This window comes from Gorilla gorilla, chromosome 20 (genome assembly GCF_029281585.2).
Source record: "Gorilla gorilla gorilla isolate KB3781 chromosome 20, NHGRI_mGorGor1-v2.1_pri, whole genome shotgun sequence".
NCBI classification, from domain to species: domain Eukaryota; kingdom Metazoa; phylum Chordata; class Mammalia; order Primates; family Hominidae; genus Gorilla; species Gorilla gorilla.
This window is the reverse complement of record NC_073244.2, coordinates 23,175,349-23,200,019: the sequence shown is the minus strand read 5'-3', so window position 1 is coordinate 23,200,019 and position 24,671 is coordinate 23,175,349. Positions and strand designations below refer to the sequence as shown.

The 24,671-nt window shown below is 47.5% G+C and overlaps 1 protein-coding gene across 13 annotated transcripts in view; it reads right to left on the bottom strand.

The window, feature by feature from the left end:
* Positions 1–24,671, bottom strand: part of NWD1 (NACHT and WD repeat domain containing 1) — a 97,929-nt gene that overhangs the window by 59,072 nt on the left and 14,186 nt on the right. For 9 of the 13 annotated variants that reach the window (XM_063701086.1, XM_063701085.1, XM_055372067.2 and 6 more), the window contains 3 exons: positions 21,907–22,023; positions 13,899–14,196; positions 8,230–9,502 (listed from right to left, as the gene is read on the bottom strand). In XM_063701086.1, the coding sequence (XP_063557156.1) occupies positions 8,230–9,502; positions 13,899–14,196; positions 21,907–22,023 (1,688 nt within the window). Of the gene's footprint in view, positions 1–8,229; positions 9,503–13,469; positions 13,691–13,898; positions 14,197–20,315; positions 20,357–20,378; positions 20,440–21,906; positions 22,024–24,671 lie in introns of those variants that run through there. The other 4 variants (XM_055372071.1, XM_055372072.1, XM_055372070.1 and 1 more) reach the window with 4 other exon arrangements.

The window sequence follows — 24,671 nt, the reverse complement described above, 5'->3', positions numbered from 1 at the left end:
TGACCTCGTGATCCACCTGCCTCGGTCTCCCAAAGTGCCAGTCTTTTCCTCTGCATGCACACCTACAGAACCATAAATGGCCCGCTTCTCAACCTCAAAGGGGTCTGAGACAGACACTATAGGGAGGGAAGGAAGTGGTAACTCAAGGAAAATAATGCAGAAACCAACTGTACCCACCCCACTCCACCCTAGCCCACCAAGGCGTGTCTTTAAATTAGGATAATTGGGCTGGGCGTGGTGGCTCACACCTGTAATCCCTGCACTTTGGGAGGCTGAGGCAGGAGGACTGCTTGAGGCCAGAGCTCAAGACCAGCCTAGGCAACACAGGGAGACCCCATCTCTACAAAAAAATTTAAAAATTAGCTGGGCATAGGGGCGCACACCTGTAGTCCCTGCTACTCTAGAGGCTGAGGTGGGAGGATCACTTGAGCCCAGGAGGTTGAGGCTGCAGTGAGCTGTGATTACATCACTGCACTGGGCAAAAGAGTGAGACCCTGTCTCTAAAATAAATACATAAATACATGAACAAATAAATATAAATAAAGTTAAACTGGTTAAAAATTAATAAAATTCAAAATTCGGTTTCTTGGTTGCATGAACCATCTTTCAAAGTTTTAAATTCAGTTTCTGAGTTGTGTGAAGCGCCTTTCAAGTGTTCCATAGTTTTTGTGGCTTGTAGTTACCATATTGGTAATAATGTCATACCCAACACTGTACTCTTTGCAAACTTCTTTTTTTTTTTTTTTTTTGAGACAGTCTCACTCTGTTGCCTAGGTTGGAGTTCAGTGGTGCCATCTCAGCTCACTGCAATCTCTGCCTCCTGGCTTCAAGCGATTCTCCTGCCTCAGCCTCCCATGTAGCTGGGACTACAGGTGTGCACCACCACGCCTGGCTAATTTTTGTATTTTTAGTAGAGATGGGGTTTCACTATGTTGGCCAGGCTGCTGTTCAACTCCTGATCTCAGGTGATCTGCCTGCCTCAGCCTCCCAAAGTGCTGGGATTAGGCGTGAGCCACTGCACCTGGCCTGCAAAATTCTATGATATGGTATCAGAGAGAGCCTAGGAGATGTGCCCCTGGTCATGGGTGAACCGCTAGGTTGAGAGCCTATCTTCATCCCTGAAGACATCCCCTAAGCAATGCGAACCCCAGAGCAGGCACCTCACTTGGCACTCCCAGAGGACCCGCCTAGCCTGAATTGCAAAACAGGGCTGTGCATGGTCATCAGGCTTGCGTTTGATCCTAGCTGGGAGACCTTGGTGAGGAATGTACCTTCTCTTTGCCTCAGTTTCCTCATCTGCCAAAAGCAAAACTGTTGAGGGCTAAGAAGAAAACGCACTAGTTCCTCTTTTTCTGAACTCTTATTCTGGCGAGTATGATCTCATTGGTCCTTCCAGTAGCCTTGGAGGATGTATGCTCTCCCAACCAGCCCCTCCATGCAGAGGAGGAAGTGAGGCTCCCAGAGGGCACAGGGCATGCTGAGTGCAGCGTTTCTTGGGCTCGCATGGTTGATGTTTGGGGTCAGATCATTTTTTAGGGTGGGGACCGTCCTGCGTGTTGTAGGGCAGCAGTCCCCAGTCTTTTTGGCACCAGGGACCGGTTTCTTGGAAGACAATTTTTTTCCCATGGACCAGGGTGGGGGTGATGGTTTTGGGATGATCAAGTGCATCACATTTGCACACTTTATTTCTATTATTATTACATTGCAATATATAACGAAATAATTCTACAACTCCCCATCATGTAGAATCAGTGGGAGCCCTGAGCTTGTTTTCCTGAAACTAGACAGTCCCATCTGGGGGTAATGGGAGACAGTGACAGGTCATCAGGCATTAGATTCTCATAAGGTTCAAGCAACCTAGATCCCTCATATGTGCAGTTCCCAACAAGGTTTATGCTCTTATGAGAATCTAATTATGCTGCTGACCTGACAAGAGGGGGAGCTCAGGTGGTAATGGGAGTGATGAGGAGCAGCAAGAAGTGGCTGTAGATACAGATGAAGCTTCACTTGTTCGCCCACTGCTCACCTCCTGCTGTGCAGCCTGGTTCCTAACAGGCCACGGAGCAGTACTGGTACTGGGGGATGGGGACCCCTATTGTAGGATGTGTAGCAGCCTCCACCCAAGGCTCCACCCACTAGATGCTGGTAGCAATGATAGATAGACAGGCAGATGTATACATAGGCATATAGATTATAGATAGACAGATTATATGGAGAGATAAATAAGAGAGCAATAGATACAGAGATAGATAAACATAAAGATAAATAGATAGATGATAGATAAATAGATATAAATAGGCAGATAGACATATAGTTGACCCTTGAAGAACACAGGTTTGAACAGCATGAGTCCACTTATATGTGGATTTTCTTCCGCCTGTGCTGTCTCTGAGACAGCAAGACCAAGTCCCCTTCTCCTCCTCCCCTCTTCCTCCTCTTCCTCTGCCTACTCAATGTGAAGATGACAAGGATGAAGACCTTTGTGATACCCACTTCCACTTCATGAATAGTACATTATTTTTCTTCCTTATTATTTTCTATTTTTTTGAGACAGAGTCTTGCTCTGTCACCCAGGCTCAAGTGCAATGGCGTGATCTAGGCTCACTGCAACCTCCGCCTCCCAGGTTCAAGCAATTCTCATACTCAGCCTCCCAAGTAGCTGGAATTAAAAGCATGAGCCACCGTGCCCAGCCCCCCTTTATGATTTTCTTACTATCATTTTCTTTTCTCTACCTTGTACCGTTGTAGGAATACAGTCTGTAATACATAGAACATATGAAATACATGTTCGTCGACCATTTATGTTACTGGTAAGGCTTCTGGTCAACAGTAGGCTATTAGTATTTAAGTTTTAGGGGAGTCAAAAGTTATACATCAATTTTGAGGTATGTTGTGAGATAGTTGGTTCCCCTAACTCCCAGTTTGTTCAAGAGCCAACTGTATATACAGAGATAGATTACAGGCCAGGTACGGTGGCTCACGCCTGTAATCCCAGCACTTTGGGAGGCCAAGGTGGGAGGATCGCTTGAGCCCAGGAGTTTGAGAGCAGCCTGGGCAACATAGTGAGACCCCATCTCTACTAAAGAAAGAAAGAAAGAAAGAAAGAAAGAAAGAAAGAAAGAAAGAAAGAAAGAAAGAAAGAAGGCTGGATGTGGTGGCTCATTCCTGTAATCCTAGCACTTTGGGAGGCCAAGGTGGCAGATTATTTGAGGCCAGGAGTTCGAGACTAGCCTGGCCAATATGGCAAAACCCTGTCTCTACTAAAGATACAAAAATTAGCCAGGCATGGTGGTGCATGCCTGTAATCCCAGCTACTTGAGAGGCTGAGACATGAGAATCATTTGAACCTAGGAGGCAGATGTTGCAGTGAGCTGAGATTGCACCACTGCATTCCAGGCTAAGCAACAGAGTGAGACTCTGTCTCAAAGCAAAAAAAAGAATAAATAAATAACTGGGTGTGGTGGCATGCACCTGTAGTCTCAGCTACTCAGAGGGGGCTGAGATGGGAGGATCGCTTGAGCCCAAGAAGTCAAGACTGCGGTGAGCTGTGATCGCTTCACTGCACTCCAGTCTGGGTCAAGAGAGTGAGACCCTGTCCCCCCCAAAAAAAGAGAGAGAGAGAGATTAATGATAGGCTCGATATAGATGAGAAATAGAGAGATAGATATAGAGATTTATTGATTGATTATAAATGAATAGATGGATAGAAATAGAGATGATAGATAAATAGATCATTTAAATAGGTGGATAGATTAAAATGATGTATTTGTAGATGTGGGATAGATATAGAGTTAGATAGGTATAGACAGATGGTAGAGAGATACAAGGATAGATTACTAGAAGTGATAGAGATAGATTGAGACTATACATATTTATCGATGGGACATAGAGAAATATATAGATATATAGAGATAGACATAGATAGATAGATATGACGGATGGGTGGATGAATGGATGGATGGATGGAAGATAGAGATGATGGATGCAGGGAAGATAGAGATGATGTGTGGATGGATGGATGGATGGATGATAGAGATAATAGGTGGGTGGATAGATGGATGGCTATAGAGATGATGGATGGAAAGAAGATAGAGATGATAGATGGATGGATGGATGGATGGATGGATGGACGGATGCTAGAGATGATGGATGGATGGAAGATAGAGATGATGGGTGGAAGGAAGAATAGAGTGGATGGATGGATGGATGGATGGAAGATAGAGATGATGGATAAAAGGAAGACAGATGATGGATGGAAGGATAGATGGACTTTAGAGAGAATGGGTGGAAGGAGGGAAGATCGAGATGATGGATAGATGAATGGAAGATAGAGATGATGGATGGATGGATGGATGGATGGAAAATAGAGATGATGGATGGGAGGAAGATAGAAATGATGGGCGGATAGACGGATGGATAGATGGATGGAAGATAGAGATGATGGGTGGATGGATGATAGAGATGATGGATGGAAGGAAGATCGAAACAATGGGTGGGTGGATGGATGGATGGAAGATAGACATGATGGGTGGATGGATGGATGGAAGATAGAGATGATGGATAGATGGATGGAAGATGGAGATGATGGATGGATGGATAGATGGATTTAGAGAGAATGGATGGAAGGATGGAAGATCGAGATGACGGATAGATGGATGGAAGATAGAGATGATGGATGGATGGATGAAAGGTCAAGATGATGGATAGATAGATGAATAGATGGATGGATGATAGAGATGATGGATGGAAGGAAGATCGAGATGATGGGTGGATGGATGGATGGAATGGATGGATGATAGAGATGATGGAGGGAGGGAGGGATTGATGGATGGATGAATGGATAGGGTCTCTCAGGCTAAGGCAAGTTTTCTTACTCTCTGCACTATCAACATCTGGGGCTGGATCATTCTCTAAAGTAGGACAATCCTTTGCACTGTAGGGTGTTAAACAGCATCCCTGGACTCCACTCAGTAAAGACACAAGGAGCACCACCCTGCTCAGTCATGACAAGCAAAAATGCTTCCAGACACACTGTCTAGTGTCCCCTGTGGGGGGATGGGGGGGCGTGGAGAACTATCTTGAGGTGACGACCTCTAGCCTAGAAGGATCTCAGGTCTGCTCCAAGAGCGAAGCTCTCACCATCTCGCCACATGGATCTGATGTGTAAGCATAACATATTTTCATGGAACTGGAGCAACCAAAATCATCCACCTTATCATCATGCTTCATAAACCACCTCCCCCGCCACCCCTGTGAGAGATCTGGCTTTACTAATTGGACCAGATATGGGACCAAGTAGGCCATTTGATTTCTGTCTCCCTGTACTTTGGAATTGGGACCCAAAGAAAAAGTCAGTAAGATGGCACCTGGTCACAGAAATATGGGCTCCTGATGCCAACTGTGGCTCAAGGCAAGCTGAAGTTCCAGAGAGGCCGAAGGAAGAGTCTACAAGAGGAGTTGATGTGCAGAGAGGACCCCAGAGGGAGAAGGAAGGAGAAGCTGCTCTGATTTTTATGACAGTTTCCATGACAACTCACTTCCTCCAAGTCAACTTCAACAGAATGGCCCAATGGGCCACCCCTCTATTCTGGAACATGCCCCAGTTGTTATTTGCACTGTTTTTGGCGACAGGGTCTTGCTCTGTTGCCCAGACTGGAGTGCAGTGGTATGATCACAGCTCACTGCAGCCATGACCTCCTGGCTCAACGAATCCTCCTGCCTCAGCCTCCCGAGTAGCTGGGACTACAGGTGTGAGCCACCACACCCAGCTAATATTTTTACTTTTCACTGAGGCAGGGGCTCTCACTTTGTTGCCCAGGCTGGTCTTGAACTCCTGGGCTCAAGTAATTCTCCCACCTTGGCCTCCCAAAGTGCTGGGATTACGGGTGTGAGCCACCACGCCACGCCATATTTGTACTCTTATAGAGTGTAAGCCAGTCGGGAAATCTGGGATATGTCCCCTGGAGTCAGCTATAAGACAGACCTGAATTTCCCTAACTCTTCATTGGAATGAAGCCCAGTGGCACAATTATGGCTTACTGCAGTCTTCAACTCCTGTGCTCAAGTGATCCTCCCATCTCAGCCTCCAGAGTAGCTAGGTCTATAGGCATGCACCACCATGCTCAGCTAATTAAAAAAAATTATTGTACAGACAGGGGCCTCACTCTGTTGTCTAGGCTGGTCTCAAACTCCTGGATTCAAGTGATCCTCCCACCTCAGCCTCCCAAAACGCTGGCATTACAGGAGTGAGCTACTGCACCCAGCATATTCTCTTATTTCCTACACTAGCATGAATGTGTTTCTATTTCTGGCAAAGAAACAAGCAGAAAGACCTCCTCGCTGGGGTGACCACCACCCTCTAGATGAATTTGTGGTAACCGACAAAGGTCTGAAATGGCACAGGCTGAGAAAAAAAAAAATCCCCCTAAAACTGAGAAGAGGCAAAACTATGTCGTCCAGCATTTTGGATGATGGTTTTGAGTGTTTGCTGTTGGCCAGTTGCAGTAAAGGCAAAGTTTTGTTCCTTGGTGTCTCTGCCAATTGGCAGAGGACAAACTCAGAGGAGGGAGTGTGGCTGCTTGGGTGCTTCTGATTAACCCCTTCCTCTCTGCTGCTTGTTATTTTTGCTTTTGCTTCCTTCCTTCCTTCCTTCCTTCCTTTCACTTTTTCTTCTTCTTCTTCCCTTCTTCTTTTCTTTCCTTCCTTTCTTCTTTCCTCTTTCCTTCTTTCCCTTTTTCTCTTTCTTTCTCTTTCTTTCTTTCTTTTATCTCTTCTTTCCTTCTTTTTTTTTCTTTCTTACTATCTTCCTTCCTTCCTTCCTTCCTTCTCTTTCTCTTTCTTTTTGAGATGGAGTCTTCCTTTGTTGCCCAGGCTGGAGCACAGTGGCACTATCTCAGCTCACTGCAACCTCCGCCTCCCGGGTTCAAGTGATTCTCCTGCCTCAGCCTCCCAAGCAGCTGGGATTACAGGTGACCGCCACCATGCCGGGCTAATTTTTTGTATTCTTAGTTGAGACGAGGTTTCACCATGTTGACCAGACTGGTCTCAAACTCCTGACTTCAAGTGATCCACCTGCCTTGGCCTCCCAAAGTGCTGCGATTAAAAGCGTAAGCCACCACGCCAGGCCTCTTTCCTTCCTTCCTTCCTTCCTTCCTTCCTTCCTTCCTTTCTCTTTCTTTCTCTCTTCCTTTCTTTCTCTCTCCTTCCTTCCTTCCTTTCCTTCTTTCACTCTTCCTTTCTGTCTCCTTCCTTCCTGTCTGCCTTTCTTCCCTCTTTCTCTCTCTCTTTCTTTTTCTTGCTATATCCAAAAAGCAATATATGCCTGTTACTTTTGACTCCTCATCCATACCTGGCTGGCATCTCTGAGCAATGGCCCCAGACTATCATGACCCAAGTTTATTGCAATTTTTTTTTTTTTTGAGATCGAGTTTTGCTCTTATTGCCCAGGCTGGAGTGCAATGGCGTGATCTCGGCTCACGGCAACCTCCACCTCCCGGATTCAAGTGATTCTCCTACCTCAGCCTCCCAAGTAGCTGGGATTACCGGCATGCACCACCACGCCTGGCTAATTTTTTGTATTTTTAGTGGAGACAGAGTTTCTCCATGTTTTGTCAGGCTGGTCTCCAACTCCCAACCTTGGGTGATCCACCCCCCTCGGCCTCCCAAAGTGCTGGAATTACAGGTGTGAGCCACCGCGCCTGGCCTAGTTTATTGCAATTTATAGCTCCGAGACTTTTACTAGGCTAAGCAACCATGTAGGCAGTCCTTTCTTTCTTTTACATGTGTGTATTTATTTTCCCAGCTTTTGAGGTATAGTTGACAAACAAAAACTGTATTTAGCTGGGCACAGTGGTGCATGCCTGTAGTCCCAGCTACCCTACTCGGCAGGCTGAGATGAGAGGATCACTTGAGCCTGGGAGTTGGAGACTGCAGTGAGCTATGATCATGCCACTGCACTCCAGCCTGGGTGACAGAGCCAGACCCCTATCTCTAAAAATAAAAATAAAAATAAAAAAATTATATTTTGCTGGGCACAGTGGTGCACGCCCGTAGTCCCAGCTACTCAGCAGGTGAGGCGTGAGGATCACTTGAGCCTGGGAGTTGGAGACTGCAGTGAGCTATGATCACACCACTGCACTCCAGCCTGGGTGACACAGCCAGACCTCCATCTCTAAAAATAAAAAAAAAACATAAATAAATAAATAAGAGTTTCGAAACACAGAGACTTACCGGGAAGACACAATGTAGCCCAGCACGCGGGCCACGAGGAGCTGCCCGTGTGTCTGCTCCAGGCGGGTGCAGAGTTGGTGCGTGGCTTCCTCTGCGGTGGTGGCCAGCGGGACAGGCACGGTGAAAGAGGCCCATTTCCGGGCTTCCTCAAACGCCAGGCTCAGCCGCCCTGGGTTCCCACACTCTGGGAGGCTGGCCCAGAGCAAATCTGTGTGCACCGGGCTCAGCGTCCTCCTTGCAGCCGCCAGCAGGAGTTGGATCATCTGCTGGCCTTGGTTTCCGGAGAGGGGCTTCACCTCCCAGTAGGCCTCCGGGTCCAGGAGCACCCGCTGCAAGGTGTCCAAAACCCCCAGTGCCCCCGAGCAAGCTGAGAGGATGAGGTGCACCCTCGGGGGGCAGTTGAGAGGCAGCCAGGGAACCCTCCGAGCATGGCGGACAGAGTCCAGGTCATCCATAGCATCCAGCAGGAGCACGAGAGACTCGAAGTTTCTGCAAGAGACAGTGTGGAGGAGGGTATGGAAAAACTGGACCACCCTGGTGTGGGCGTCCAGAACCTGGGCAGGGGGCAAGGGCAGCCCATAGGCCAGGCACACCTGGAAGCAGATGCTCTTCAGCAGGCCGCGGGCATCTGAGCTCATTTGTGACGTCCCCAGCAGCCGCAGGACGGTCACTGTCTTGTGCCCCAGCAGCCTTGGCATCTGCTCAGCCAGCTTGCACATCAGGGCTGTCTTTCCGATGCCCGGGGGCCCAAAGAGTACCAGGGGGGTGTGCTGCTTGCTGTCATCGTGCCTGAGCTGCTGCCCAAGCCGGACCAGGAGTTCCTGGCGTCCGCAGAAGGTCTGAATGACCTCCGAGCTCTGCCAAAGGTGGTGGCGGATTTCTTGGTAGAGCCACGCCAACTCCTGTCCGGCCGTATCCAGCTCACGGAGGCGTGTGAGGACCTGGTGATTGGCCCTCACCACAAACTGCTCACCCAGCTCCTTCAGGTAGCGGGCATGAGTCTTGTTCTTGGGGTTCACCAAGTCGCGGCTCCACGGCAGGCGGTGGGTCTTGAGGACCCCGGGGTGCATGTCAGTGATGTGACTTTTGAGGCTGCTGAGAAGGTTCTGGGCATCAGTGTCCAGGCAGCCATCCGCGAGCCGGTCCACCATCCTGAGGGCGCAGTCTTCAAGGATGTGTTTGTGGAGGTCTTGGATGTCTCGAAGGAAGACGGTGGCTCCCTGTTCCCGGTCCTCTGAGCTCAGCAGGCTCCGCTCTATCTCCCACTCAATGACTGCCAAAGTGGGGAAGGTGGGAAGGAAGTGTGGTCATTATTGGGTCAGCAGCTGACCTAAATGGGGTTGCTGGGAGACCTGTTGTTGGGGGATGTTCATTGGTTCTCAAGATTAACGTGCACCAGAGTCTGAGCTGGGGGGCTCGAAAAGACCCACATGGCTGGACCCCACCTCCAGAAGTGATTCAGCAGATCTGAATGGGGCCCCGGAGTTTGCATTTGCAACAAGCCAAGGTTTGCTGGTCCAGGGACTGCACCCAGAGTTACACTAGTTAAGCCATTACTCTTATTCTTCTTCTTATTATTATTGAGACAGGGTCTCACTCTGTCACCCAGGCTGGAGTGGAGTGGCGCGATCTTAGCTCACTGCAACCTCCGCCTCCTAGGCTCAAGCGATCCTTCCACCTCAGCCTCCCGAGTAGCTGGGATTATAGGCACGCACTAGCACGCCTGGCTAATTTTTGTATTTTTTGTAGAGATGGGGTCTTACTATGTTGCCCAAGCTGGTCTCCAACTACTGAGCTCAAGCAATTCAACCTCGGCCTCCCAAAGTGCTGGGATTACAGGTGTGAGCCACTGCGCCCGGCCTGATTTAGCCATTATTAATCAAAGACCCCTCAGGGTAGGCAACACAGAGGTCCCACGTGAGGAGCAGTCACTCTGTAAAACAATGCTGTCATCCTCAATAAGTGAAACATGGAGTTACTATCACGCCCAGCAATTCCACTCCCAGGTATCTGCTGAAAATACCTGAAAACAGAGACTCCAGCAAATATTAATACACCCTAGCTTGTAACAGCACCATTCACAATAGCCAAAAGACAGAAACAATCCAATCATCCATCAACGGGCTGGACATGGGGTCTCATGCCTGTAATCCCAGCACTTTGGGAGGCCAAGGTGGGCAGATCGCCTGAGGTCAGGAGTTCGAGACCAGCCTGGCCAACATGGTGAAATCTCGTCACTACTAAAAATACAAAAATTAGCCCAGCGTGATGCCGCACGCCTGTAATCCCAACTACTCAAGAGGCTAAGACAGGAGAATCCCTTGAACCCGGGAGGCAAAGGTTGCAGTGAGCCAAGATCATGTCACTGCACTTCAGCCTGTGCAACAGAGCGAGACTCCGTCTCAAAAACAAAACAAATCAAAACAAACATCCATCAACAGATGAATGGATAAACAAAATATGGTCCTTCCACACAATGGGATACTATTCGGCCATTGAAATGGATGAAGTACTCACAGGTGTTAAAATGTGAATGAACCTCAAAAATATGATGCCAAGTGAGAGAAGCCAGACACAAAAGGCCATGTAGTGTGAGAATCCATTGACATGAAATGTCCATAAAAGGCAAATTAATAGAGACAGAAAGCAGATTGATGGTTGCCTGCGCTGGGAGAGGGGAGATGGGGAGTGTTTAATGGGTAGAGCTTCTTTTGAGGTGATGAAAATGTCTTGGAGGGCCAGGTGTAGTTCACACCTGTAATCTCAGCACTTTGGGAGGCAGAGGCTGGACGATCGCTTGAGCTCAGGAGTTCGAGACCAGCCTGGGCAAAACGGCAAAACCCCGTCTCTACAAAAAATAAGTTAGCCACCTGTGATGGCGTGTGACTGCGGTCCCAGCTACTGGGAAGGCTGAGGTGGGAGGATTGCTTGGGCCAAGGAGCTGGAGGCCACACTGAGCCGTGATCGTGCCACTGCACTCCAGCCTGGGCAACAGAGTAAGACCTTGTCTCAAAAAAAATTAAATAAATAAATAAATAAATAAATAAAAGGAAAATGTCAGCCGGGCGCGGGTGCTCATACCTGTAATCCCAGCACTTTGGGAGGCCAAGGCGGGCCGATCAAGAGGTCAGGAGTTCGAGACCAGCCTGAGCAACATGGGGAAACCCCATCTCTACTAAAAATACAAAAATTAGCCAGGCGAGGTGGCGCATGCCTGTAATCCCAGCAACTTAGGAGGCTGAGGCAGGAGAATTGCTTGAACCTGGGAAGCAGAGGCTGGAGTGAGCCGAGATCGCACCACTACACTCCAGCCTGGACAATAGAGCAAGACTCCATCTCAAAAAAAAAAAAAAAGAAAGAAAAAGAAAATATCTTGAACTAGACAGGTGGAAGTTGCATGACACAGTGAATGTACTTATTGGCCATTGAAGAACATGGGCTTGAACTACACAGGTCAAGTTTCTTCTGCCTCTGCCACCCCTGAGACAGCAAGACCAACCCCTCCTCTTCCTACTCAAGGTGAAGATGACAAGGATGAAGACCTTTGTGACTGATGATCCACTTATGTTTAATCAACAGCAAACATATTTTCTCTTCCTTGTGATTTTTGTAATAACATTTTCTTTTCTCTAGCTTACTTGATTGTAAGGAAACAGGATATGATAGATAGAACATGCAAAATATGTGTTCATCGACTGTTTTGTTTTGTTTTTTTTTCTTTTAGACAGAGTCTTGCTCTGCTGCCAGGCTGGAGTGCAGTGGTGCGATCTCAGCTCACCACAGCCGCTGCCTCCTGGGTTCAAGTGATTCTCCTGCCTCAGCCTCCCGAGTAGCTGGGACTACAGGTGTGCACCACCATGCCCAGCTAATTTTTGTAATTTTAGTAGAGACGGAGTTTCACTATTTTGGCCAGGCTGGTCTTGAACTCCCGACCTCGTGATCCATCTGCCTCAGCCTTCCAAAGTGCTGGTATTACAGGCATGAGCCACCGCACCTGGCCAACTGTTTATGTTGTTTCTTTGTTTGTTTGTTTGATACGGGGTCTCACTCTGTCACCCAGACTGAAGTACAGTGGTACAATCTTGGTTCACTGCAACCTCCGCCTCCTAGGCTGACGCAATCCTCCCACCTCACCCTCCTGAGTAGCTGGGACTACAGGTGTGCACCACCACATCCAACTAATTTTAATTTTTTTTTTAAATAAAGGTGAGGTTTTGCCATGTTGCCCAGACTGGTCTCCAACTCGGGGCTCAAGTAATCCACCCACCTCAGACTCCCAAAGTGCTGGGATTACAGGCATGAGCCACCACACCTGGTCAACAATTTATGTGATTGGTAGGCTATTAGTAGTTACGTTTTGGGGGAGTCAAAAGTTATACACAGATTTTCGACTGTGCAAGGAGTTAGAGTCCCTAAACACTATGTTGTTCAAGGGTAGACTGTATTTTATTTATTTAATTAATTTATTTATTTAGAGACAGGGTCTCACTCTGTCACCCATGCTGGAGTGCAGTGGCAAGATCATAGCTCAATGCAGCCTCCAACTCCCGGGCTCAAGCGATCCTCTCATCTCAGCCTCCTGAGTAGCTGGGGCTACAGGCATGCACCACTATACCTAGCTAATTTTGTTTTTGTTTTTGTTTTTTGAGACAGGTCTCTCTCTGTAACCCCGGCTGGAGTGCAGTGGCATGATCTTGGCTTACCACAGCCTCTGCCTCCTGGGCTCAAGCAATCCTCCTGCCTCAGCCTCCTGAGTGGCTGGGACTACAGGCATGCACTACCACATTTGGCAAATTTTTAAAAGTTTTTTTTTTTTTTTTTTTGTAGAGATGAGGTGTCACTATATTGCCCAGGCTGGTCTCGAACTCCTGAACTCAAGTGATTCTCCTGCCTCGGCCTTCCAAAATGCTGGGATTACAGGTAGGCACTACTGGGCTCAGCCTGTCAGATTTTAGTAATACAAATCCTGCATCCTAGGAACCCCTCCGTCCCAGGCAAACTGGGATGGTAGTTGCCCTGGATTGCTCCCCCGATATGGTTTGGCTGTGTCCTCACCCAAATCTCATCTTGAATTGTAGCTCCCATAATTCACACGTGCTGTGGGAGGGACCTGGTGGGAGATAATTGAATCATGGGGGGTAGTTTCCCCCATACTGTTCTCGTGGTAGTGAATAAGTCTCACGAGATCTGATGGTTTTATAAGGAATTTCCCCTTTCGCTTGGCTCTCACTCTGTCTTACCTGCCACCATGTAAGATGTGCCTCTTTGTTTCTCCTTTGCCTTCAACCATGATTGTGAGGCCTCCCCAGTCATGTGGAATTGTGAGTCCATTAAACCTCTTTCCTTTGTAAATTACCCAGCCTCAAGTATGCCTTTATTAGTGGCATGAGAACAGACTAATACGCCCCCTGTGCCAGGAACCTCCCTGGGAGACAAGAAGAAAGGGCCAGCAAGGAGAGGAAGATCCTGAGACCAAGATTGATCAGGAACATGGCTGAACTATCTTGGATCAGTAAAACAGCCTTTCTCAGAGCCGAGGGACCAGAGGTTGACTGGTTTGGCATTTGCAAGAAATGCAGACTGTTGCATTTTTGCCAGCAGGGGATGGATATTCTGAACACGTGGTCAGTTTCATGTGGGTCTCCAGAGGGGAGTCCCTGCGGCCTCACCTGACCGGTGGTAGCGCTGCCACTGCTCCTGGGTGATGAGCCCCAGCCTCCGGGCCTCCTGGGCTCCAGAGCGTAGGACAGAAGTTAAGGTGGCCTCCTCTGGTTCACAGGCCTCCCCAGTACCTGGTGCCTGCAGGACGTAGGTGGGAGGAACCGCATTCTCGTCCCTCCGGAAGTATCGTGCCACCAGCTCCAGGTCACTTGGCCTGGCAGTCAGATGGTCCCTCAATACCTCCCACTCCTTCTCATCGATCCGCGAGGGAACCAGACAGGGGCCGTACTGATCACCAATGAGGGCCTGGCAGAGAGGAAGTCACAGATTCAAATCTCACTTTTTTTCTTCAGACAAGGTCTTGCTCTGTCGCCCAGGCTGGAGTGCTGTGGTGCAACCACGGCTCACTGCAGCCTCGGCCTCCTGGGTTTAAGTGATCCTCCCACTTGGACCACAATCACATGCCACCACACCCAGCTAATTTTTAAGTTTTTATTTTTGGTACAGACAGGGTCTCACTACATTACCCAGGCTGGTATTGAACTCCTGTACTCAAGGGATCCTCTCATCTCAGCCTCACAAAGTGCTGGGATTACAGGTGTGAGTCACTGTCCCCAGCCACAATTTACTATTCTTTGTCCAATTCAATATATAAGTAAATGACTCTAGCTGCTTTTGTGGATCCTTATTTCCTTATGAGGGTTCTTATGCCATGTAAAAAACTTGTATTAATAAATGTATATCGGCCAGGCACGGTGGCTCACACCTGTAATCCCAGCACTTTGGGAGGCCAAGGCGGGTGGATCACCTGAGGTCAGGAGTTCAAGACTGGCCTGGCCAACATAGTGAAACCCCATATCTACTAAAAATATAAAAATTAGCTGGGCGTAGTGGTAGGTGCCTGTAATCCCAGCTACTTGGGAGGCTGAGGCAGAAGAATTGCTTGAACCCAGGAGAGGGAGGTTTCAGTGAACCGACATGGTGCCACTGCAGTCCAGCCTGGGCGACAGAGTAAGACTCCGTCTCAAAATAAATAAATAAATAAATAAATAAATAAACAAACAAACAAACAAACAAATAAATAAATAAATATGTATGGTTTCTTTTCCTGTTAATCAATTTTATGTCAATTCAATTCTTTAATCCAACCAGCACTCTAAGAAGATGGAGGTGAAGTTGACCGCCCTTATAGCCTGGAGCCACCAGAAGTCATGAGGGTCAATAAAGAATTGTCCCCTAGGCTAGGCATGGTGGCTCACGCCTGTAATCCCAACACTTTGGGAGGCCAAGGCAGGAGGATCTCTTGAGCCCAGGAGTTAGAGACTAGCTGGGCAACATAGTGAGACCCCATATCTACAAAAATTAAAAATTATCAGGGTGTGGGGGTGTGCATCTGTAGTCTCAGGTACTCAGGAGGCTGAGGCTGGAGGATCGCTTGAGCTCAGGAGTGCGAGGCTGCAGTGAGCTGTGATCGCACCACTGCACTCCAGCCTGGGGGACAGAGTGAGACCCTGTCTCTAAAAAAACAAATAATGGGTCCGGGCAAGGTGGCTCACGCCTGTAATCTCAACACTTTGGAAGGCTGAGGTGGGCAGATCATTTGAGGTCAAGAGGAGTTCAAGACCAGTCTGGCCAACATGGTGAAATCCCTACTAAAAATACAAAAATTAGCCAGGCATGGTGGCGTGCAGGTGTAATCCCAGCTACTAGGGAGGCTGAAGCAGGAGACTTGCTTGAAGCCGGGAGGCGAAGGCTGCAGTGAGCCAAGATCGCACCACTACACTCCAGCCTGGGCGACAGAGCAAGACTCTGTCTCAAATAAAATAATAATAATAATAATAGGCAACATAGTGAGACCCTGTCTCTATAAAAAAATTTTTAAAAAATAGCCAGGCATGGTGGCACATGCCTGTAGTCCCAGCTGCTCGGGAGCCTGAGGCAAGAGAATCGCTTGAACCTTGGAGGCGGAGGTTGTGGTGAGCCGAGATTGCACCATTGCACTCCAGCCTGGGCAACAAGAGCGAAACTCTGTCTCAAAATATATATACGATTTATCTCGATAAATAAGATTTAAATTAAATCTTGTGGTGGTTCTCCATTCTAGTTCTGGTCCTTCCAGGGAGAATCAGAGGTGAAGCAGGGCTAAGAGGACCCTAAGTCCAGCTCTCCCCTTTTATTATCATGGAAACAGGGGCCTGGGGATGGAACAGAATTAGTCCAAGGTCACAGGATGGCTTAACGGCTGACCACGGAGAAAGGGAGAGATCAGAACTCGGTATGAAAGCGCCACATTCTGAGCACAGTCAGCCCACAGATATTTATTTATTTATTATTTATTTTATTTTTTTGAGATGGAATCTCCCTCTGTCGCCCAGGCTGGAGTGCAGTGGCACAATCTCAGATCACTGCAACCTCTGCCTCCTGAGTTCAAGTGATTCTCCGGCCTCAGCCTCCTGAGTAGCTGGGATTACAGGCGTGAGCCACCACGCCTGGCTAATTTTTATATTTTTAGTAGAGACAGCGTTTCGCCACGTTGGCCAGGCTGGTCTCGAATTCTTGATCTCAGGTGATCCGCCTGCTTCAGCCTCCCAAAGTGTTGGGATTACAGGCATGAGCCACAGCGCCTGGCCTATTTACTTTTTTTGAGACACAGTTTCACTCTGTCACCCAGGCTGGAGTGCAGTGGTACAATCTCAGCTCACTGCAACCTCTACCTCCCCAGTAGCTGGGACTACAGGCGCCCACCACCACACCCGGCTAATTTTTGTATTTTCAGTAGAGACTGGGTTTCACCACGTTGGCCAGACTGGTCTCAAACTCCTGACCTCAAATAATCTGCCCACCTCAGCCTCCCAACGTTCTGGGATTACAGGCGGGAGCCACTGGGCCCAGCCAACCTTGGAGTCTTAGCCAAAGAGACAGGCATCAATCTGAGAATCAGACCAAGGTCAAATGGCAGCTGTTAGAGCGCTAGGAAGAAAGGGTAAAACATGGGTCGTACGTAGCCTGGGGAGTCAGGGAAATTCACCTGAGCTGCAGAATAAGACATGAAAAGAGCCAGGCATGGTAGCTCATGCCTGTAATCCCAGCACTTTGGGAGGCCGAGGCAGGTGGATCACCTGAGGTCAGGAGTTCGAGACCAGCCTGGCCAACATAGCGAAACCCCATATCTATTAAAAATATAAAAATAATTAGCCAGGCATGGTGGTAGGTGCCTGTAATCCCAGCTACTTGGGAGGCTGAGGAAGGAGAATTGCTTGAACCCAGGAGAGGGAGGTTTCAGTGAACCGACATGGTGCCACTGCACTCCAGCCTGGGCGACAGAGTAAGACTCTGTCTCAAAAAAAAAAAAAAAAAACCACAAAAACAAAACAAAACAAAAAAAACCAAAAACATGAAAAGGAGTTTATTAGGCAGAGTATCTTGCAGGCAGGGGGAGCAGCATGTGCAAAGGCCCTGTGGCAGGAAGAAGCATGGCTGCTGTAGGAAGGGCACAGCGGCTAAGGCACTGGCAAGAAGAGGGACAGCGAAGGGGGATAAGGCTGTCCCCTCCCCCTTTTCTTTTCTTGAGTCAGAGTTTCACTCTTGTTACCCAGGCTGGAGTGCAATAGTGCAATCTTGGCTCACTGCAACCTCTGCCTCCCAGATTCAAGTGATTCTCCTGCCTCAGCCTCCCAAGTAGCTGGGATTATAGGCACCCATGACCACAGCTGGCTAGTTTTTTGTATTTTTAGTAGAGACAGGGTTTCGCCATGTTGGCCAGGCTGGTCTTGAATTCCTGACCTCAAGTGATCCGCCTGCCTCGGCCTCTCAGAGTGCTTGGATTACAAGCGTGAGCCACCGCACCCGGCCCCCCTGCACAAGATTCTGTAGGGCATGGGAGGCCATAAAATTTTGGTCTTAATGCCAGGACCACACTCGGAGTAGGTGCAAACCGGAATCCAAAAGAGTTAACCTGGGCCAGTGCGGTGGCTCACACCTGTAATCCCAGCACTTTGGGAGAATAGGGTGGGCAGATCACTTGAGCTTAGGAGTTAGCCTGGGCAACGGAGCAACTCCACCTCAAAAAAAAAAAAAAAATAGAAGTCCGGGCGCAGTGGCTCACACCTGTAATCCCAGCACTTTGGGAGGCCAAGGTGGGTGGATCATCTGAGGTCAGGAGTTCAAGACCAGCCTGGCCAACATGGCGAAACCCTGTCTCTACTAAAAATATAAAAAACTTAGCCAGGTGTGGTAGTGGGCACCTGTAATCCCAGCTACTCAGGAGGCTGAGGCAGGAGAATTGCTTGAACCCAGGAGATGGAGGTTGCAGTGAGCCAACATGGTCCCACTGCACCCCAGCCTGGGTGACAGAGTGAGACTCCATCTCAAAATAATAATAATAATAATTTCTTTTATATTCTTTTTTCTTCTTTTTTTCTTAAGAGACAGACTCTTCCTCCGGCACCCAGGCCAGAGTGCCACGGTACAATCATAGTTCACTGCCACCTCAGACTTCTGGGCTCAAGGGATTTTCCCATCTCAGCCTCCGGAGCAGCTAGGACTACAAGCATGAGCCACCACCCCAGCTAACTGTTTTTTTTTTTTTTTTTTTTTTTTTTTTTTTTTAGAGATGGGGCCTTGCTATGTTGCCCAGGCTGGTCTTGAACTCCTGGGATCACACGATCCTCCGGCTTTAGCCTCCCAAAGCGCTGGGATTACAAGTGTGATCCACGGTGGCCAGCCTCATCTCTTTATAACTAGTCAGTTTCAGGGATTCTGTTATAAGCAACAGAAAATAGACTAAGACACAAGCCAACCACAGACCAGAGGTTATACAAAGGAAACAGGTGGTAAAAAACAAAACAAAACAAACTGCTCCAATCTGTGGGATCAGAGCAAGGGAAATAGGAACAGTTCCCACCAGGAACAACTCTCAGAGCTCTGGAGACACTGGGGCTGCTGATAGCCCAAGAGACAGGAGCCTCTCTAAAAGGAAGTGCCATGGGGAGCTGTCCCCGGCCTTGGTGCTGCCTAATGACTTATTTACCAGAGAGACACCTCTCCAAGGGCCTCCAGCACATCTCTGATTTTTGTGGAAGGCGCCCCCACAAATCAGAGTCATGGAGCAGAATGATGCTGTGGCTCTTGGGCAGTAGAGGAGTGATGCCTGGTTCAAGATGGAAGCAGGAGGGAAGTGCAGCTTAGCTGGCCATAGGGCCTTTCTGGAAGGTCCCAGGGCCGGTTGGTCAGGCCCCAGAGAAGCTCAGAGATCACCCCTAGGTTCTCTGTGCAATCAGAAAGCTGCACTGTGCTTTTGGCTGCCTGCAATTTGGGTTGCAAAATCAGATTCCTCCTGGAGTTCTTTGTCTCCCTTCTTTTCCCTTTCTTCCTTAAAAAAACAATTTTTTTTTTTTTTTGGTAGAGATACGGTCTCACTATGTTACTCAAGCTGGTCTTGAACTCCTGGGCTCAAGTGATCCTCTCACCTCAGCCTCCTGAAGTGCGGGATTACAGGCATGAGCCACCACGGGCAGCCTCTCTCTCCTTTTTTTTTTTTCTTGGAAACTCATTAAAATGATCGTTGGGCTCCTTTGAAAAATTAAACTTAGGAGACTGGAAATTTAGGAGATTTACAACAGAATGTAGAGTTTTCCAAACATTAGGATATATTTTAAAGCAGTAATAAATAAAACAGAGTGGCACCAAATTAGAAGTGTAGATCAAAAGAATAACTGTAATCCCAGCTACCCAGGAGGCTAAGGCTGGAGGATTGCTTCAGTCCGGGAGTTCAAAACCAGCCTGGGCAACATAGCAAGACCTTGTCTCAAAAAAAAAAGGAGTGAAATATATATATATATATTTATATATATAATGTATATATTATATATTATACATATATTATTATATATATTATATATTATTATATATATTATATATTATTATATATATTATATATTATTATATATATTATATATTATTATATATATTATATATTATTATATATATTATATATTATTATATATATTATATATTATTATATATATTATATATTATTATATATATTATATATTATATATATATGTTTTGCCCATTATTCCTGGCTCATAATTCCCAAAGCCCTTGTTACAGTCTTTCGTTATAACGTTGGGACACTTTAGGTCTCAGAAGCAGATCTCAGAAAATAGAATATCTCTCCGGCCCTCACCTTCTCCTTTTTTTTTTTTTTTTTTTTGACAGAGTCTCTGTCTGTTGCCCAGTCTGGAATGCAGTGGCACAATCTCGGCTCACTCCAACCTCTGCCTCCCAGTTTCAAATGATTATCCTGCCTCAGCTTCCCAAGTAGCTGGGATTACAGGCGTGTGCCACCACGTCTGGCTAATTTGTGTATTTTTAGTAGAGATGGGGTTTCACCATGTTGCCCAGGCTGCTCTCAAACTACTGACCTCAAATTGTCCACCTGCCTCAGCCTCCCAAAATGCAGAGATTACAGGAGTGAGCCACCGTACCTGGCCATGGTACTTTTCTTTACTTTTTCCCTCTTTACTGTCCAGGACAGGGATCAGCACATTTCTCCTGGAAAAAGTCAGACAGTCAATATTTTTGGCTTTACAGGCCAGATGGTCTCTGTCAGAACAACTAAACTCTGCCATTATAGCTTGAAAGCAGGGCTAAACAATGTGTAAACAAGTGGACATGGCTGTGTGCCAATAAAGCTTTACTTACGAAGACAGGCAGCAGGCCACACTTGCCTTTCGGGCTATAGCTTGTTGGCCTCTGCTCTAGAATTTCTTTTCTTTTCTTTTTTTTTTTTTTTTTTTCGAGATGGAGGCTTGCTCTGTCGCCCAGGCTGGAGTACAGTGGCATGATCTCGGCTCACTGCAACCTCTGCCTCCCAGGTTCAAGCAATTCTCCTGCCTCAACCTCCCAAGTAGCTGGGATTACAGGCACGTGCCACCATGCCCAGCTAATTTTTTAGTAGATATGGGACTTCACTATGTTGGCCAGGCTGGTCTCAAACTCCTGACTTCATGATCCACCCACCTTGGCCTCCCAAAGTGCTGGGATTACAGGTGTGAGCCACCACGCCTGGCCCCCTGCTCTAGAATTTCTAAGGAAAATGTGATCGTTCTTGGATGTATCTGGAACTCGATGTAATAAATTAGGACTCAGGCCAGCCTGGGCAACATAGCAAGACCCATCTCAAAAAAAAAAAAAAAACTTAAAACTAGACCAGGTGCATTGGCTTATGCCTGTAATCCCAGAACTTTGGGAGGCCAAGGTGGGAGGATCACTTGTGCCTGGGAGTTCGAGACCAGCCTGGGCAACATAGTGAGACCCCATCTTTCCAAAAAAATACTAGCCAACTGTGGCGGCACACACCTGTAGTCCCAGCTACTTGGGAGAACAAGGTAGGAAGATCACCAGCCCAGGAGTTCAAGGCTGTAGTGAGCCATGATCTTGCCACTGCACTCTAGCCTGGGCTTTTTTGAGACTCTGTCTCAAAAAAGAAAAAGAAAAAAGACTCAGGAATATCATTCAATTTTAATAGCCAAAACCATTAGTTGTGGACTGGAGATTGATTTTTTGATAGAAGGGGTGCAATTGGAAGAGAGAGGGGAGAAGTCCCCACAACCTGAAACCAGTGGGCACATGGAGGAAAAAAAAAATCCCAAGACCCTGTGGGTTTCCACCTTTTCCATGGCTTTCCAGGATCCCAAAGTTCTATAGACATAAAGTGGAGGGGGTGGGGAAGGTGGAAGAAAGTCCAGATCAAATTCCAAGATTCCTTCTGGCTTCAACATTCTACTCTCCAAGCCACCTGCTGCTTCCATTTGACTGCTAATGTCTGGATCCCATTCAGCTCTGCAGAAAGAGTTCTGTGATTGATTAGTAATGTCTGCCACAGGCAGGCAATAGGGATAAGGTATGAAAGCAGAAACGGTACCTACTTCCCTCCACTGATCAGTTTGTCTAGAAAGCAGGGGGCATATCCTGGAGGAGTAAGAGCTAACCCATTCCTCCCGAGACACTCACAACAAAAGCTGGCCCTATGGATGTTTTCCAACACCGGTCAACCTCCTCCAAGCAGAGTTCTGTGGTCAAGTGGTCAGTGGCTTCAATGTTCTGAATACCCCACCTCAGATCAACGACCTGGGAAATAGAAACACAAGTTTGTCAGAGAGGTGGCATGACAGGTGATTTGTTTTTTCAATCCCTTTTGACAAAGCAGAAAGTTTCTTTCAAAAATTTTTGACAGCCTCTTCCTGTAGGGGGATGTCTGGATTAAAAGAACTTGAACCAAATTCATAACCTCAGTATAATCATGAGAAAAATAACAGACAGACCCAGACTGGAGGGAAGGGCATTCTTCAAGATGCCTTGCCAGTCAAAGCCAAGCATGGTGGCGGGCACCTGTAGTCCCAGCTACTCGGGAGGCTGAGGTAGGAGGATCAATTGAGCCCACAAGGCAGAGGTTGCAGTGAGCTCTTATTGTACTACTGCACGCCAGCCTGGACAACAGATCCAGGCTCTGTCAAAAGAAAGAGAGAGAGAGAGAGGAAGGAAGGAAGGAAGGAAGGAAGGAAGGAAGGAAGGAAGGAAGGAAGGAAGGAAGGAAGGAAGGAAGGAAGGAAGGAAGGAAGGAAAGAAGGAAGGAAAGAAGGAAGGAAAGAAGGAAAGAAGGAAAGAAGGAAAGAAAAAGACTGCCAAGGTCATGAGAAATAAGGTGACTGAGAAATTGACACAGACCAAAGGAGACTAGGGCAATAAGACAACGAAATGCAATGGGGTACCCTGGATGGGGTTCTTCACCAGAAAAGACTTAGATAGAAGAGCTGGCAACATTTGAATAAAGTCAGGAGGTTAACAGTCATGTACCAATGTTGATTTATCTTTTTTTTTTTTTTTTTTGAGATGGAGTCTTGCTATGTCACCCAGGCTAGAGTGCAGTGGCGCAATTTTGTCTCACTGGAAAATCCTTCCTTCCTTCCTTCCTTCCTTCCTTCCTTCCTTCCTTCCTTCCTTCCCTCCTTCCTTCCTTCCTTCGTTCCTTCCTTCCTTCCAGTGGCATGATCTTGGCTCATTGTAAATTTTGCCTACTGGGTTCAAGCGATTCTTATGCCTCAGTCTCCTGAGTAGCTGGAACTACAGGTGCACACCACCATGCCTAGCTAATTTTTTGTATTTTTAGTAGAGATAAGGTTTCACCATATTGGCCAGGCTGGTCTCGAACTCTTGACCTCAGGTGATCCACCCACCTCGGCTTCCCAAAATGCTGGGATTACAGGCGTGAGCCACTGCCCCCAGACTGATTTCTTTCTTTCTTTCTTTCTTTTTTTTTTTTTTGGTCGGGGGGACAGAGTCTTGCTCTGTCACCCAGGCTGGAGCTTAGTGGTGCACTCTCAGCTCACCACAACTTCCGCCTCCCGAGTTCAAGCAATTCTCCCGCCTCAGCCTCCTGAGTAGCTGGGATTACAGGCGTGCACCACCACGCCTGGCTAATTTTTTTGTATCTTTATTAGAGATAAAGTTTTGCTATGTTGGCCAGGCTGGTCTCAAACTCCGGATCTCAAGTGATCTGTCTGCCTCAGCCTCCCAAAATGTTAGGATTACAGGCGTGAGCTACTGCACCTATCCTCAAAGTTCATTTCATAGTTGTAACAACATAGTTGGTTGTGCTGTGGTTAGGTAAAACATTAGGAGACACAGAGTGTGGGGTGTATGGGAACTCTGTACTGTCCATGCGTTTCCTGTCAGCCTAAATTCCAAATTCAGAAGTTTATTTATAAACATTTAGTCGGGCATGGTGGCATGTGCCTATAATCCCAGCTACTCTGGAGGCTGAAGCATGAGGATTGCTTGAGCCCAGGAGTTCAAGACCAGGCTGGGCAATGTAGCAAGACCTCATCTCTAAAAAAATAAAAATTAAGAAATAAAAAAGTAAGTTAATTAAAATTAAAAAATTAGAACAGAGGCAGGGCAAAGTGGCTTACCCCTATAATCCCAGCACTATGGGAGGCTGAGGGAGGAGGATCTCTTGAGGCTGGGAGTTTGAGACTAGCCTGAACAATATAGGGAGACATTGTGTCTACAATAAATAAATAAATAAATAAATAGCCAGGTGTAGTGGTGTGTGCCTGTAGTCTCAGATACTTGAGAGGCTGAGACAGGAGGATCACCTGAGCCCAGAAAGCTGCAGTGAGCTGTGATTGCACCCCTGCACTCCAGCCTGGGTGACAGAGCGACGCCCTGTTGCAAGAAATACAGAAAAAGAAAAAAGAAAAAAAAAAAAAAAAAAGAAAGAAAATCTTTTTTTTATTTTTTTATTTTTGAGATGGAGTCTTGCTCTGTCACCCAGGCTGGAGTGCAGTGGCGCAATCCTGGCTCACTGCAAGCTCCGCCTGCCGGGTTCATGCCATTCTCCTGCCTCAGCCTCCGGAGTAGCTGGGACTACAGGTGCCTGCCACCATGCCCGGCTAATTTTTTGCATTTTTTAGTAGAGATGGGGTTTCACCGTGTTAGCCAGGATGGTCTCAGTCTCCTGACCTCGTGATCTGCCTGTCTCGGCCTCCCAGAGTGCTGGGATTACAGGCGTGAGCCACCTCGCCCTGCCAGAAAAGCTTTTTTAAAAAAGGAACTTGGCCATTTTCAAACTGTTGCTTTGAAAGCAAGGACGTGTCCACACTTGTTCACAAAGCTTTCCTTGCAAAGGAGGGTGTTTAGTTTGGCCAGCACTGGACGTACCAAGGTCTCCTTGGCAACCGCACGCTTGCGGTTCATTTGTGCCTGCTCGCCATGGG